This window comes from Macaca nemestrina, chromosome 2 (assembly GCF_043159975.1).
Source record: "Macaca nemestrina isolate mMacNem1 chromosome 2, mMacNem.hap1, whole genome shotgun sequence".
NCBI classification, from domain to species: Eukaryota; Metazoa; Chordata; class Mammalia; order Primates; family Cercopithecidae; genus Macaca; species Macaca nemestrina.
This window is the reverse complement of record NC_092126.1, coordinates 115154224-115170810: the sequence shown is the minus strand read 5'-3', so window position 1 is coordinate 115170810 and position 16587 is coordinate 115154224. Positions and strand designations below refer to the sequence as shown.

Here is a 16587-nt window from a genome sequence, read left to right as displayed (position 1 = left end):
TACACACGGCTGCACATGTGGACACAGCCACATATATACAGCTGCTCACACAGACATGCCACAAATAGCTGTACACCAAAACATGTCCACACATACATCGCCATAATTATGGATACACGGCTGCACAGAGCCATAGCTTTTATATGTGGACACAGCAAAACACATAGCTTTATACATGAATGTCATGAACATCACCACACACACAGTTACACACACAGCCACACACAGTTGTATATGAACAAAGACCCCATAGAGATGCTGTTAGATGGCCTCACGTGCTCCTATAATACAACCATACACAGACACAAAGCACAGCAATACACACACACACTCACACAGGCACACAGCCATCCACACAGACTCAGCCACGCTCAGGTACAATCATACCCTGATGCTCACCTGGGCACAGCTTTACCCAAGCAGCCCCATCCGTGGTTATACAGAGCCAAATGCATGAGCATGGGGGCACATGCACACACACAGGTACACAGACACTGGTAGGCACAGTGGGGCAGCCTCGCCTACTGGGGAAGTACCAGCGTGCAGGCACACTAGAGCTACAGACACAAAGGCATCCCTTGGAGGCAGACGAAGACAGGCTGTGAGCTCCCCACTCCTGAGCCCTGGAGGGTACCCCATGCTCAGCTCTCACCCAAGCCAGGCTCTGCTTGCTCTCTGGCAACTGCAGTGGGGGGGCAGCTGGCCACTGGGGTCACAGAGTAGGAGGTGGAGGATCTCTAACACCCCTCCTCCCCCGACCCCAGGGTACCTGCCATGTTCCCTCTGTTCTTTGTCCTGGGGAGGGGAGGCTCCTTCCCACTCCCAGCCTATCTGTACAGCCACTCCCCACCACCCCCAACCAAGGCAGAACTAACAAACAAATACACAACCCAAATCCAGGTGAAACAAGTAAATCATTGGCTTTATTGTGGGTCCTGGAAGCTCCGATGTGAGTCTGAAAAAAAGACACAACAGGGGCGGCAGCCCTGGGTGCTGATGCAGAAAATAGTCCCTGGCTCCTTTGGCCCTGGGAGCCTAAAGGGCAGTGAGGAGAAGGCGTAGCAAGAGGCCTGGAGCAGGGGAAGTCAGGTCCCTCAGGAACCCCTCCTCCCCCAAAGGAAGGAGGAAGAAGGCTGGAGAGTCTGCTGGAGAGTCTGCTCAGTTCCTCAGCAACTGCACTGCAGGAGGGTGCAGGTCACGGGTTACTCCTTGCCCTTCTCAGGAGCACTGGGCTCCCAGGGCCACTTGGTAGTCCCCAGGGGCTCAGTCTCAGGTTCCAGCCGTGACTCCCCTAAGGGCCCCTCACCCTCCAGGTCCAGCTCCTCAAAAGAGGAGCCGCTGGCGCCTGACTCGCTGTAGCTGTGCTCGCTGCGGGTGTCACCATCATCCCAGCCACGGCTGCTCGCCCCAGGTGACAGTGTAGCAACTGAAGTCTCCCGGCTGCCAGGGCTCACCTCCAAGCTTACAGAACTCGTGTCACTCATTGTGTCAGCTCCTATGGCCAGGAAAAGGGAGCACAGGTTAGCCAGGACCACCCCAGCCTCTCCTCCAGGGAGAGGCAACTCAGCACACAGTGCACTCATGAATAATGCAGCCTCCTGGGCTCAGGGGGCTCGCTCCAGCTGCCCTCTGTCTTCTACCCTGACTGGGGCTGCACAGACAGGGCAGAGGGAAAGAGCGGGGAGGGAGGGAGGAGGTAGCTGTGCACTCCTCTCCCTACCCTGAATTAGCCTCAGCTCCCTGCACTTCCACACAGCCTGCTGCCCTTCCCCCTACATTTATTAAGGGCCACTCAGCCCTGAGGTGAGGAGCTGAGATAGAACAAAGAGACCCAAGTAGTGTCCCCTCCACCTTCCCCCAACCCCATTTCAAGCTTGGAGAGAGATGTATCCAGGGCCAGCTACAGAACATCACCCAAGGGCATGAGGACTGCAGAATACAGCAGGAGGCCCCTCTGCAGCCCTCCCCCATGCAGGACTCCCAGGAGCAGCATCCAGGGAGTCAGCAGGCCCCTGCCTCTGGCCCACACCAGGTCCCCACTTGAGGGGGGAGCTGAAGTATGAGCAGGATGGAGAAGGCCTGAGAAACACTCAACCAGCTGCAAGGAGGAGGGTGCTGGGATAAAACATGTTGGCTTTCTCTCCCTATGCCTGGGCCAACCCTGAGAAACCCTTACCCACCCCACCCCCAACGACTGGTGCTTCCTGAACCACAAGATAGCAAAAGCGGATGATGAGAGCACTCTGCTGGTGGTTGGGGTGCCCCAAACCAGTGCTGAGCCAGGCTGATGGCCCAAACCCCTTCTAACCTGCTCCTTCCACCCCCAATACATCCTCCAAACAAGCAGCCCCTTCATCTGCCCTGTCCAGGAACAACCCCTGGGTTCACCTCCCTGGATCAGAGGCACTGAATGCAGGCTGGGGTAGCAAGGAGGAACACAGGGCTCAGGCCTGCTGTGTGCAGGAATCCAGACTGGGAGAGAGTGGATCTGCTACCCTTCATGTGTGATGGGGAGAGGGTCAGCTGTCAAACATCACAGGTGAGGGGTGGGCCAGCTTCCCCAGTCGCTGTCTCCATGGTGCTGGAGCCAAGCTAGGTGCAGCTGGGGTCTGCCTGGCACCTGGACTCAGCCTGGGGCTTTTCTTGAGCCTCAGCTGGGGCCTAGGTTAGGGGTGGGAGAATTAGGAGGTGGGGGAATTTGGGGTCTCTCCCTACCCCTACCACCCACTCAGCCCCCAGAATATGCCCTCTGGGTGCTACTGGCAGAGGTGAGGTAAGTCCTAGAAGCCCAGGCTGCTGGCTCAGGGCTCCCCTCCTGCTGAGGCCCCAGGTGTGGCTCCCAGGACAGGGGCCTGTGAATGAGGCAGTAGGGGAGAAGTGGGGGAATGAGTTTTGGGTAGTTTCTTCTGACCAGGGGACAGGATGCCAGGCCCTCACTGCTCCTTAAATAATGATCAGTGCCCTAGGGGCTGCAGGCCTGAAAAGAGCAAAGGAGGGAGACAGTTTCTCCCTGGCCCTATTAAACTATATGTTCTGTCTGCCCACCCACTCAATGGCTCTCTTGGGACCCCAGGTACAGGAATGTGCCTGCTTCCCAGCATGCTACCTCCTACCACCCAATTCCTAGGCTAGGAGTGTTCAGAGGAAGGAGCCTAGGGGTGCCACCTTCAGGCCAGGACAGCCTGCTGAGATGAAGACAGCCCCTGGGGACATATATACACTTCAAGCAAAGGAATTCAGCTGGAGGCCAGGCACAGTGGCTAACGCCTGTAATCCCAGCACTTTGGGAGGCTGAGGTAGGGGGATCACATGAGGTCAGGAGTTCCAGACCAGCCTGGCCAATATGGCAAAACCCCATCTCTACTAAAAATACAAAAATTAGCCAGGCATGGTGGCAGGCACCTGTAATCCCAGTTACTCGGGAAGCTGAGGCAGGAGAATCGCTTGAACCCAGGAGGCGGAGGTTGCAGTGAGCCAAGATCATGCCACTTCACTCCAGCCTGTGCAAAAAAGGAAAACTCCATCTTTAGGGGAAAAAAAAAAAAAAAAAGGAATCCAGCTAGGCATGGTGGCTCATGCCTAGAATCCCAACACTTTGGGAGGCTGAGGCAGGATCACTTGAGCTAACAAGTTCAAGGCCAGCCTGGGCAATATGGCAAAACACCATCTCTATAAAAAATACAAAAATCAGCCAGGCGTGGTGGTGCACACCTGTTGTCCCAGATACTTAGAAGGTTGAGGTAGGAGGACAGCTTAAGCCCGGGAGGCAGAGGTTGCAGTGAGCTGAGATCTTGCCACTGCACCACTCCAGCATGGGCGATAGGGTCAGACCTTGCCTCAGAAGAAGAAGAAAAAAAAAAAAAAAAAAAAAAAGCAATACAGGGAAGTAGCATCCCTATAGCCCCACTGAGATCTACACAGGAGGAGGTCCAAGAGTCCCATGCCTGCATCCCTGAGGAGAAGATACCAGGCAAGGCAGGGCCCTATCTAAATCCCCAGGGCTGCTGAGGCAGGGGATTTGAAGTCCACCCTCTTCACCCCAATCCCTCCCTCCCACTCTGCCCACAGCCAGTGCAAGATGATCAAATATTCATCGCCTCTCTGGAGCTAAATAATACATCAATGTAGTAACAGGCACAAGGCAGCTAATCACCCCCTTTCACCTCTCAGCCCAAGCTGGGGCCACAGCAGGGAGGTGGGCAGGGACAGGCCAAGCCTTGGGCAGTCAGACACCCTGCATGCACCCACCACCAACTGCTGTGTCAGTGGCATGCACCTGGCGGGCAAACACCGAGTCCCTCTGGGGTGTCAGGACAGGCCCTGTGAGAGGCGGGCAGACCCCTTGGTCCCAACACCAGGGAGTGGGTGGGCGGGCTGGAGGGGAGGAAAACAGGCTGAGGAGCTGGGGAATGTGGGAGCCGCTGCTGCAGCCAGCTGTAGCGGGTGCCAAGCAGTCCTTCAACGTCCCTGGCAGGCAGTGTTTGGGAGGGAAGGAAGCTGGGTGGGTGGGTCAAGGAGGGGGAGGCTGGCAGCAGAGGGAGGTCACAGGAAAGTGAAGGCACTCTGTCTTCCTGCCCTGGAGGCTGCCTGGGCCTGCTGACCTTGTGCCATGTCCTGTGCCCACAGTAGGGGAACTGAAGAGTGTCTGCTGGGCACTACCAGGCAGAAGGGAGCTGTACCCCATGGAGGTAATTAAGTGGCAGATGAAGTTAACTGTGTTGGACACAGGCCCCTAGGGAGTAGAGACTGCTCCCAGTACCCTCCTGTCCAGCCCTAGCTGACACACATCTCCCTAGGGTGACCTTGGCTGTTGACTGGATGGGCAGATCATCTGTTAAAGAAGGAGGGGAGGAGGGACAGTTCCTCTCCCCACAGCCCTGTACCACTCCTAGAAGTCACAAATTCCACCAGGTTGGCCAAGGATAAGGTCCCCTGGGACCATCTGGGATGTAACCCAGCAGATCCCCTTGTGCCTGAGACAGCCCGGGGTCACAGAGATCATTGCAGACAGGTGGGCAGGCAAGCAGCCTTCCAGCCTGGACCTGGGGCCTTGAGGCTGCCAGCAGGAGTGTGGACTGGCCCTGGAGGATGGCGCAGGGGACGGATCTCCTGGCTCCCCTCTGCATGCTCCCTGGTTGTTCCCTGGCAGGGAGAAAGCAGCTGGCTCTGGGTGGGGCCCGTACTGAGGGACAGGAGAACACTTTGCTCCCTTCCTTACCTTCCAGATCTATGCCAATCTTACTTCCTGCTGAGCCCCACCCAAGGGACTCCTTTCCTGAGCAGCCTCAGCCCCCTCTCATGAACATCAAGTTGTCTGTGATCTTTGTTTCCAAGGGTACTCCTGCTGCATCTGGAGGGAATCCAGGCAGGGTCTTTGTATCTGTGTTGCCAGGAGGTAATGTGTGTGAATCCAGATCTATGTAGATCCATGTGTCTGGGAATAGGCAACTCCACATGTGGGTCCTCCGGTAGGTGGGTCTCCTTCCTCCCTCTGCCAAGCATAGCCTGACACCCACAGTGCCAACCCAGAGAGGGAGAAGCCTCCTCAACCAAGCCCCCGGAGTCCAGAAGAGAGGAGCTCCAGGAGAGCCCCATCCTCATACCCCACCTTCTGTACCTGTGCCATCCACCTGGGTATCACCGGCCTCCACAAGCCCCCGCCATTTCCGCTCTGTCTCCTTCACCTCAGGCACATAGAAGTCTCCCTGCCGTGCCAGTGGGCACATGAAATGGATCTGGTCTTCCTGGTAGATCTCCAGCCGAGGATAGGCACATAGCTTCCGTGCCTAGTCAGAGAGTAGCAAAAGGTAAAATGAGCCCTACAGGGCCCCTGACTCACTTGTCCCTGGGTGGCCCCCAGAACTGTCTATTACCTATTCCGTCCCAGGGGCTGGTTCTGCCTCTCAACCTCTTCCAAGTTCCAAAGCCCTGCTGAGGGAGGCACACATAGATCACCCTAACAGCAGGGCCCCATAGTCCAAAGTGCAATAATAGTCTGAAGACCGAGGACGACACCCTAGGGCAAGCGGTAAAAGAACCCAGGAGCCTGGCACTGCTCTCTTATGTGTACATCTGAGACCAGAAATCTGTTCCAGGAGGCACTGGTCTCACAGAGCCATAAAGCTTGGCACCCCTGGATCACCCCAGGATAGGGACCCCATGTGCCCAAGCCAAAGTCTCACCTGCCAGACTTTCCATCCCAGGACCCCCTGGCCCTGACCTCCTCTCCACCCTGGACAACGCTGACTGACCCATAGATATCAGAAGACCAGTACCCTCAGTCCTTAGGCCTCCAGCCCTTGCTCTTGCAGACATGCTACTATAGACCCTGAACAAGGATCAAGGCCAGTTAAACACCACTTCCACTCCCATTAATTCCCCTGCTAGTTCAGATCTATATCAACCTCTGAGACTATCAGGTGTGGTTCCCATACCTCCTCACGTATAAACCCAGGGTTTTAGCTGATGGGTAGGAGGGAGACCCTGGACTGGAAGGGCAGGTAAGACAAGTAGATCTAGCACAGGACATTACGCAATGGGCTGATGTACCACCTTTTGGGCCCCAAGTTCCAAAAGGCACTCCACCTCCCTCTGCCTAGACACAGAATCCAATGCTCTGATGTGTATGGAGGGGCACAGACATGCCAGAGCCACCCTGAGGCGGGCAGTGACAGCCAGAACAGGGGGTCAAGTGCTTCTCACTCACGGTCTGCCCTCCAACCTTTCCTGCGACGGAGCACAAATACCCACTAAGATGATTGCAAGGCCCCTGCCCTGTCACTGCTCACCCGCCAACCTTCACAACATGACTATTTATAGCACTCGCCCCGCTCTCACCATGAGCTCTGAAATGAGCCTTCCACTTAGCAGTAATGAGAAACTTATTGCCTGGCAAGGAGAAGCCATTCCAGGACTCCACTTGTCTGCCTGCCTGGCCAACCCTAGGGTTGAGGAACCTCGTTCAACTAAAGCAAGCAAGCAAAGAACAGTTAAAAGCAAGCCCATGGATGATAAAGGGAAAGGGGAGTGAGCCTGAAAGGTTTATCTAGCTAGTACCCTCAGCAGCCAGCTGGAGGAAGGGTGCATCTAGGAGGCCACGTGGGAGGTGGATGGCCTGGCCCAGGTCTGGTTGTGGCTCAGCCTCTGACTCCACGGGTGATCCAGGCAAAGCCTTTCATCCTAAGTCTCCATGTGCTCAACGGCAAAGTAGAACACCCCAACCCTGATGCTTCCAAGGTCAGTGAAGGAAAGTCATTATTTTTTAATAGTTGGATTCAAATCTTCTTTGCCAACCTGGGTGCCCTTGGGGCTTCCTCCATCTCAAGAGTCCATGCCCCTGACACCTCCCATTTCTAAACACACAGATGGCTGTCTTTGCTTCTCTACCCACCCACATACCCACTCCAGCCTTGGTCTCCAGGAGGATGCTAAACAAGATCACAGTGTCAGGAAGCAGGAGCTGTCAGGCTCTGGGGCCCCTCCAATGCCAGCACTTAGAGGCAGGCATCTGCCAAACCTGAGCCCCACTCAGGAAACTGGGCCAGGTCACTGAGGCCAGGGGCAGGGAGTCCCCTGAAGAAGATCCAGGTCCTTCCCCAGTAGCTAGATGGAAGAAAAGGATCCCTGAATTTAGTCAGGGCATGGCCTTCACCAACATCCTCACACTCTGGACAAAGGGTCCAAAGGGTAGCAGCTGAGTGGCCATCACAAGAGCAGCAGACATTTGGCTTTTGGGGAAGATCCCAGAGGCCAGAGCCTGTGTCCACCCAGAGATTCCAGGGACAACAAGGACCCTACCCCAACCCCTCTCAACACTCAAGCCACCTCCCTAGCTTCCCTTCTGGAGGAACTTGGCAGTAACAAGATGATAAGAGGGAGTACTGCTCTTTCCACCCTCTCCCCTAGGCTGGGCAGCACCAGGCTGCCACCCGGTGCCACCTGCTCTGCCAGCCCCCTTGTTGGCAGGCGGGAGGCAGTCTGCGGCTGTTCTGCGCATCTGCCTCCTCCGGAGAGCCGGGCTCTGAAGTTGCCTGGCTGTGGACAGCCCCGTTGCCATGGAAACTGCATCCTCCATCCTTGCCATCGCCTTCATCTCAAAGCCATCGGGGAGAATAGAGGAACAAGGGAGACAGCGGATGGAGAGAAAACCATGTCCCTGCCACACAGCCCTTCCTTCTCTGCCCAGCTCTCCCTCCTCACTGCATCCCACACAGGGAGCACCAGGTCCTACAGCCTGTTCCCAGACCCCTGGAGGGGCAGCCTCAGGCCCAAAACTAGCCTGGTCCTACCCACTGTTACCTGGGGGCCCTGCTCCTCCCTACTGGAGGGAGGCATGGAGCTAATTAAAGTGCCATTGACTGTTCAGCCCCAAATCATTGTAACACCAGGTCCTACCAAAATTCAGACTTGGGTAGAGAAGGGGCAGGAAGAAGGCAAAGGAGCAAACTTATAAGCCAGGCCCACAGGCAGAGAAGGGGCTTGTAGCTGGCCCTGGCCCTTCCTGGGAGACTGCTCTCCCTTCCATGCTCTGCCCACTGAGCAAAAACGAGTCTAGTGGGGGCTGGGGATAGAGGGTGAGGGGCAGGACGAGCTATATGCTCTGTCCCTGAGTGACTAGGCAGAGAGGACAAGCCCTTTCCCTCCCAGTCAGGTGCAACCTCAGAGGGAAGAGAGGGTGACCATGGGCTGGCTCTCAGGTCCTTGCTGCGCGGTAGGAGCCATGGCCCGGGCAATATGTCAACGAGCCAGTAAATATTGGAAAATCATTGGAGGAAGGCGAGGCCAGCTGCCTCTACCTCAGCTAGCCCCAGGGAGCCCTTGGAGAGCAGACTGCCAACGGCCAAGGACACTAGCTCAAGGTCACACTGGGCTGGCCCCTCTGGTGAAGAGCCTGGGTGGGCCTGGGGTCCTCCTACCCCTGGCACACCCCCTTCCACAGCCCAGACAGCCAGAAGTGTGTGGAAGCATTGCCAGGACATGAGAACATGCTCTGCCACTGACACCACTGGCCATCTGACAAACCCACAGCCCAGAGCAGCTCACTCCCACACACAGACCCAAGGAGGCCATAAAGCCTCTTTCCAAGGTGGGAAAGTTGCAGATGTTCACATTCCTCTCCACCTAACAGGCAAAAGTCAGTGAATCATGCCAAGGTGCCGCCAATGACTGCCAGAAACTGGATTCAGAGTTCCAGTCCCTCAGACACACCTCTGGGCCTTCCCTCCCACCTGGGTCTTCCACATGCAGAAACAAGATGGGGACTTGTGACACCACCCATGATGCAGGAATTTCTAAGAGACCCCAAACACCAGCACTTCCCCACCACCACCCCACCCTGCACCAACACCTGCTCACCCACTCAGGAGAGCTGGTAAAAAAGGGAAGGAGCAGCTCACCCACCTCACACAGGCTGCCACAGTGCCACTGCCTCGGCTACCTTGGGGACACGCCACACACTCCCAACTCACCTCAGCCTCAGTTCGTCTCCTGGGTAGGGTGCAGGCATTTAGCCCATTCAGCTAAGGGCTCCCACAACAGGGCAAGACTGATACACCAGGCCAAGGTTTCCCCACAGGACCCACAGTGCCTCCCCAGCAGGTCTTTCTGAATTATGGGAGAGGAAGAAAAGAGATGAGAGAGGACCTGAACTATCCTCATTTAGTGCTTTGTACTCAGGACATCACCCTGTGCCCTGGCTTCATCTAGGCGTTGGGAGCAAATCGAAGACAGAAGAGGTCAGGCCCAGGATGGAGGCTAATGATGGGTCCCACTCCCAGGCTACCCAGAGGCTGAAGGTTTGCTTAGAATTAGGTGGCTGCAAATGCCCAAAAGAAGGAGGCAACGTGTGGGCCAAGGACTGGGTCACATTTCCTACCTAAGCTCTAGGCCCAGAAAGGCATGAGGTCTGGCTGAGGGGCCCTGGGCCTTGCCTTACTGTTCATCCTGAGCTACCCAATCCTATCTATCCTTCTGTGCCAGGCTGGACACCCAGGCAGCTGCACAGCCAGAAAGCAGCTGTTGCATCCCACCCGAGGTGGTGGCGTCTCCTTGCTGGGCAAAGTGATGCATGTTCGTTTTTAATTACAGACACCAACATGTACCTGCCTGCACACAGCAGTCCCTGCAAGTGGGGGCTCAGACCCTGGAGGCCCCTCAGGTAGCTGGTCTTCATGGCATGTGAATGCTTTGGGGAGGTATAGCAAGAGGCTGCAGCTAGAAGGTAGCAGGTTATTATTCTGCCCAGAAACTTTCCTCTCACCCCCACCAGGCTGCCTCAAAGCCTCTGGCCCAGAAGCTAGACCTGTCTGTTGGTGCTCTGGGGCCTTGCCACACCAACAGGGAGAGCCTGCAGAAGGGCTGGTGAGCACTTCCCCTCTCTCTACTCTCCTCTCACACCAGGAGACTCCAAAGCTCTGAAAATGGCAGGCAAAGGAGATAGGGAGTAAGACAGGATTGCCAGGGAGGGGAGAGAGAGGAAGTAGGACGTGGCAGAGAGCACCCCAGGCAGGAGCCTAGGGCATTGGCTTGGCTAGACAAATGCGTAGCTTCCCTCTGGCCCTCAATTTGCCCAAGTATGAAATAAAGGGTCTACAGCCATACCACCCTAAATGCGCCTGATCTTGTCTGATCTCAGAAGCTAAGCAGGATCGGGTCTAGTTAGTACTTGGATGGGAGACTGGGCACACCAGGTGCTGTAGGCTTTTGGCCTATCGCTCCCTCCCTCTTTCCCTCTTTGGCCAGGCGTGGTGGCTCACGCCTGTAATCCTAGCACTTTGGGAGGCCAAGGCGGGTGGATTACTTGAGGTCAGGAGTTTCAGACCAGCCTGGCTAACACGGTGAAACCTTAACTCTACTAAAAATACAAAAATTAGCCAGGTGTGGTGGCAGGTGCCTGTAATCCCAGCTACTTGGGAGGCTGATGCAGAATTGCTTGAACGCGGGAGACAGAGGTGCAGTGAGCTGAGATCGCACCACTGCACTCCAGCCTGGGCAACAGAGCAAAACTCTCTCAAAAAAGAAAAAGAAAAAGAAAAAAAAGAAGAAGGAAGGGAGGGAGGGAGGGAGGGAAGAAAGGAAAGGAAGGGACGGAAGGAAAGGAAGGAAAGGGAAAGAAAGGAAGAGATTAGAATAGATGATCTCAAAAGAAGTGAGGAACTGGAAACGATGAATAAAAACACCATTATGTGAAGATAAGAAAACTGTATACTCAGAAAACCCAAAAAGACTCAATGGAGGGACTACTACGAACATTAAGTCACAAAGGTAACTCAAGCACAGCCCATTTTTCTGTGCAGCAGATCAGCCAATTAGAAAACATAATGGAGGCCGGGCATGGTGGCTCACACCTGTAATCCCAGCACTTTGGGAGGCCGAGGCGGGTGGATCACCTGGGGTCAGGAGTTTGAGACCAGTCTGGCCAACATGGTGAAACGCTATCTCTACTAAAAATATAAAAATTAGCCGGGCATGGTGGTGGATGCTTGTAGTCCCAGCTACTTGGGAGGCTGAGGCAGGAGAATTGCTTGAACCCGGGAGGCAGAGGTTGCAGTGAGCCAAGATAGTGCCACCGCACTCCAACCTGTGTGACAGAATGCGACTCTATCTCAAAAAAAAAAAAAAAAAAGAAAACATAAGGGAAACGAGATATAACAGCCCTCTTGGGGTTAGGATGAACCCAGGGCCAGTCTGGGAGCCCTGTGTTGAAAGGCAGGGAATGGCAGAGGAGCCAGGCAGGCAGGTCCAGGCCTGGGCGGGAATCTGGGGAAGACTGCAGAAGGGGGAAGGTGTGAGGGAGAGTGGGGCGGGAGACGGTGTGCTGTGCCTGGCACCCCAGCCTGCTGCGTCTGCTGCTGCCACTGCCTGAAGACTTTTCATTTTCACCTCAGAGCCGGCAGCTTGCCACACAATTTACACCTCTGTTCATCTCCCTGGCACGACGCAGACCCTGGCTTCCTGGGCAGCCCGTGGAGGAGGGCCTAGGCAGCAGTCAAGCACCAGGGCAGTCTGGGGTATTGAGGGGTGGGGAAATAATGTTTCCTTCTAAGCAGGCACATGGGACACAGGCTCTGAAGCACCTCAGTGCCCAGATGGACTGGGAGGCCCCTAATCCTGCATCCATACCCAGTCTTACCTTTCTCTAGGCCCAGAGGGCCAAGATACAACCCTGGCTCAGCCCTACTCTGGCCTTCTCGGGCCTGGGCCCTTGTGTGGCCGGACCAGAGCGTTGGAGAGTACGGGAGTGCGTACCCCAAGGAGAGCTCAGTTAGAGCACAGAGTGAGTCAGCCCTGAGATCCCATCGCTCTCCCTTGCAAATCTGGGAGGAGAGCTACAGCCTTCCAGATGATGGCCCTACCATCGCAGGCTCCACAGCCCACCCCCTCTCCAAGATCCAGCACTCTTAGCAGCTTGTCTGTGTAGTCAAGGACCTTGAGCCCTGTCCCGCTCACAAGCTGACAAACTGGTTGCTGATGATTATCCAGCAGCAGGAAGGCTGCTCGTACAGATGGAGCTGTGAAGCCAAGCACCTGAGAGCCAGAGGAGTCAGGAATTGCCAGAGGGGAAGGACAAGTGGGCAAGTGGGGATGCAGAGGAGACAGGGGACAGAAGAGAGGGAGAGGAAAAGGCCCTGAATTTCTCATCTCCAACTGGTACCTCTGACCTCTGCTCCACTCCTCAGGAAGTCCTTTCCTTCCCACCTGCATAACTAGACAGCTAGCCTCTCCTCATCTGAGGGCTCAGCTGAAGGAGAAGTTGCTCTGCTTGGGGGAGAGGGGGTGCACTGCAAGTTCTTTCCTTGGAATCTCTTTCCTCTCCCTAATTCCAATCTTGAGCTTCCTGGAGAAGAGCAACAGAATTCTTCCTTGATAAGTAAATTCCATCTGCCTGGGGAAGAAGGCTCCCTCTGGATTGGTGACAGCCCAACCCCACAGCACCATCCAGACAAGCTTCAGCCCCCAGGGTCCTGCAGGGCTGCCAAGCTACAATATCCGAGCTGGTATTTTGAGAGTGGTGGCTCCCACGCCGCCCCAGCAAAGGCTGGCTTTGTGCTTTCATTCCTGGGGGAAGGGAGGGAGGTGGGGTAAAGCCAGAGAGGCTAAGGAGCAGGTTCCAGTGCCTAGGCCAACAAAAGGGAGAGGCCTGGCCCTCAACACCTCAACACCCAAGGGTAGCTCCCTAAGGGGGCCAGGGAAGCCAAGCCCTGATGTGGTGGGAGGATCGCCTCTTGGCTTGGGGACATCTGGGAATGAAAAGTCACTGCTGCTTACTGCTAACTTGCATTATCCTTTTGCAGAATTTAGCTGTGGCCTCTGGCTCTTCCTCCTTATCTCCCAGGTACTCAAGAGACTTGATCTGAATCCCAGCTTGGATACTGTCACTCATCTGCTCAGACGCCATCAGTGTCTCCCTAGTGCCTGCAGGACCCAGCCTAATCTCTTAGGCCCAAACTCGCTCCTCTCCTGTACTCCAGTCTCACTGGATACACAAGCCATGACTGCCACCAAGCCAGTACCTCTGCCTGACATGCCTTGCCACCTGGGGAACACTGCCCACCTTATAGGTGCAACCCAAATACCACCACCCTACAAGGGTTGTTTTGCCTTTCCCAGTGAATCTATCCCTCCCCTCCCCAACCCCAGTCATGGCTAGGCTCTGTGGCTGGAGGAGATGGAGGAGGAAAGAGTGCTGGAGGATTGTCACTCAGCTCCAGGTCCTGATGCTGTCAAAAGTGCCCTCCTCCCTGTGCCAGAACAGGCCACTTAGCAGGTGGCAGCACCAGCAGGTGAACCAGCCCTTGAGATCCAGGGAGGGAAGCCTGGGAATAGAACCGCCTCTGCCTCACTGAGGGTGTGGACATGAGGCCTGATAAGGTGCCTGCAGCAGCTGCTTCCTGTGCCCAGGGCACTAGTGAGTGCCTGCTGGGCAAGCAGGTACACAGCCTCCTCTTATGCTTAGACTCGGCTCTCCCAGCAGTCTCCTAGACCTGAAGCCTCAGCCCCCAACTGTGACTACCAGGGTTGGAGAAAGAAGATCAAGTGGATTTGGGATATGCTCGGGATGGTGCCCTGCCAAATTGACGACAAGTCCTCGGCCTCTTGGTTCCAGCCCCACTTATGTATAGGACGAGTGGCAAAAGGCATGTAGCCATCAGAACGATCCTCAGCCTAAGGGACCCAGTCTGGACTCAGCCACTGCTCCATCCCTTGACCTTGGGGCACCTTCCTTCCCTAGGCCTCAGCCTCCCCATCTGTAAAACAATGAGGATGCTGGCTTTGATGAGGACTCTATCATGCCTCCTAGCTGGTTCCTCCATGCACAGAACAATGACACACACAAGAGACCTCAGTAAATAACTGCTGAATAAGTGACTGAGCTGAGATGCCAAGAGGGCCTCCCTTGTTAAAAATAAAGTTTGGAAGCCTCCCACGTTAGCCTGGCAAAGGTGACAGTCAGGAAGAGGGAAATGACCGCAGATTTCACATTCCTGTTAGGGCTTCCTCACCTGCTTTTTTTTTTTTTGAGATGGAGTCTTGCTCTGTCACCCAGGCTGAAGGGCAGTGTCATGATCTCAGCTCACTGGGCAGTGTTGTGATCTCAGCTCACTGTAACCTTTGCCTCCCGGGTTCAAGCAATTCTCGTGCCTCAGCCTCCTGAGTAGCTGAGATTACAGGCGTGTGCCACCAAGTCCAGCTGATTTTTGTACTTTTAGTAAAGATGGGGTTTCACCGTGTTGGCCAGACTGGTCTCAAATTCCTGACCTCAGGTGATCCAGCCACCTCAGCCTCCCAAAGTGTTGGGATTACAGGCGTGAGCCACCGTGCGTGGCGTCCTCACCAGTATTTTCCCTGCCGTGGCCTTGTTGCTCTGCACTGGTGTTTTGACCCCAGCGTGGACTCAGACCCACCCACTGACTCCCTCAGGGTCACTGAGGCAGACTAAGGGGAAACAAACACAAGGGGTTCTGTTCCCACTGGACAGAACACAGGCTGTGGCCAGGCTATTTCGAGCTTCCTCACAGCCACGGCTCAACAGGCTGACCCACTTCCACAGGCACCCTGCTGGGGCCCATAGGCCTTAGTTCTAAGATGGCTGCCCCATAATGCTATCACCACTCAGGAGTTCAGTCACCACCACCCCAGGAGAACTCCAACCTGCAGCTCCCCAGGGTCCCTCCGGGTCCAGCTTCCAATCAGTCACACTCCCCTCAAGACAAGTGCGTCTCTTTGGAGCCCCTGCCCTACCTGCACAAGGGCTGGGCCCTGGTGCCTCCCAGATCCACTCACACTGCAGTTACAGCATCCTCAGGATCGAGAACAGACATGCAGTGGGCGGGACTGGAGGTGGCATCTGCCCAGTATTGCACCTCTCTTAGGACAGGTTTTCAAACCAGTTGAGCCTCAGAAGCTCCCTTCCAAACAAAAGCTCAAGACACCTGGGTTGTAAAACGCACAGGCAGAACTACTTCAGGTGAAGCAGGTAAGGGTCTGAGTACAGCCTCCACCCTAGGCTAATAGCCACAGGGCACCTCAGCACAGTCAGAGCAGTCTGAGAACTATGGTCTGGGGTCCTTGCCTTACTTCCTTACTTTACTTCCTTCCTTTTCCTTGCTTCCTTCCTTTTCCTTCCTTCCTTCCTTCTTTTTTTTTTTTTTTTTTAATGTTTTTACTTTTATTTTTTTGAGATGGGTTTCACTCCTGTTACCCAAGCTGATGTGCGATAGCGTGATCGTGGCTCATTGCAGTCTCTGCCTCCTGAGCTCAAGCAATTCTCCTGTCTCAGCCTCCCGACTAGCTGGGACCACAGGTCCATGCCACCATGCCCAGCTAATTTTTTTGTATTTTTTTTCTGTAGAGATGAGGTTTCACCATGTTGCCCAGGCTGGTCTCAAACTCCTGAGCTGGAGTAATCCACCTGCCTCAGCCTCCCAAAGTGCTAGGATTACAGGTGTGAGCCACCATGTCCCCTTCATTTATTTATTTATTTTTGAGCAGAGTCTCACTCTGTCACCCAGGATAGAGTGCAGTGGCATAATCATGGCTCACTGCAGCCTTGACCTCCCAGGCTCAAGCGATCCTCCCACCTCAGCCTCCTGAGTAGCTGGGACTATAAGTGCCTGGCTAATTTTTTTTTTTCTGTTTTTTGTTTTTTAGAGGCAGGGTCTCACTTATGTTGCCCAGGCTGGTCTTGAACTCCTGGGCTCAAGTGATCCTCCCGCCTCAGGTTCCCAAAGTGTTGGGATTACAGGCATGAGCCACCACACCTGGCCTTATCCCCTTTAAGCCCCTGGTAAGACAGTCCCAGTCAACCCAGCTGTCCCAGAATTCAGCCACCAAGGTTCCCCTCAGAGGCTTACTACATCCCCTCGGTGACCCCTCCCCACACACTTTTCTCCAATTTGATGGTGGATGGTCAGACATTAGTCTGACCTCCAGGGCCACCTGCACTCCCCAGCCAATCAGCCACTACATGAACAATGCCCTGTAACACCCTGAACTTGGGAGAAGAAGATCAAACCATTTTACAAAGACCCTCCCCTAAAAACTCCCTGAAATCAGAGATGACGGGGAAGGGCACTTATGAAAAGAATT

The 16587-nt window shown here is 55.0% G+C and overlaps 1 protein-coding gene and 1 pseudogene across 11 annotated transcripts in view; one reads left to right on the top strand and one right to left on the bottom strand.

The window, feature by feature from the left end:
• Nucleotides 1–895: 895 nt before the first annotated feature.
• LOC105480508 (RAD54 like 2) overlaps nt 896–16587 on the bottom strand; it is a 167848-nt gene continuing 152156 nt past the window's right edge. For all 11 annotated transcript variants that reach the window (XM_011739490.3, XM_011739495.3, XM_071091792.1 and 8 more), the window contains 2 exons: nt 5618–5786; nt 896–1495 (listed from right to left, as the gene is read on the bottom strand). In XM_011739490.3, coding sequence (XP_011737792.3) covers nt 1203–1495; nt 5618–5786 — 462 coding nt within the window. In that variant the 3' untranslated portion in view covers nt 896–1202. The remainder of the gene's footprint in view (nt 1496–5617; nt 5787–16587) is intronic.
• Nucleotides 10586–10700, top strand: LOC112426443 (5S ribosomal RNA; annotated as a pseudogene).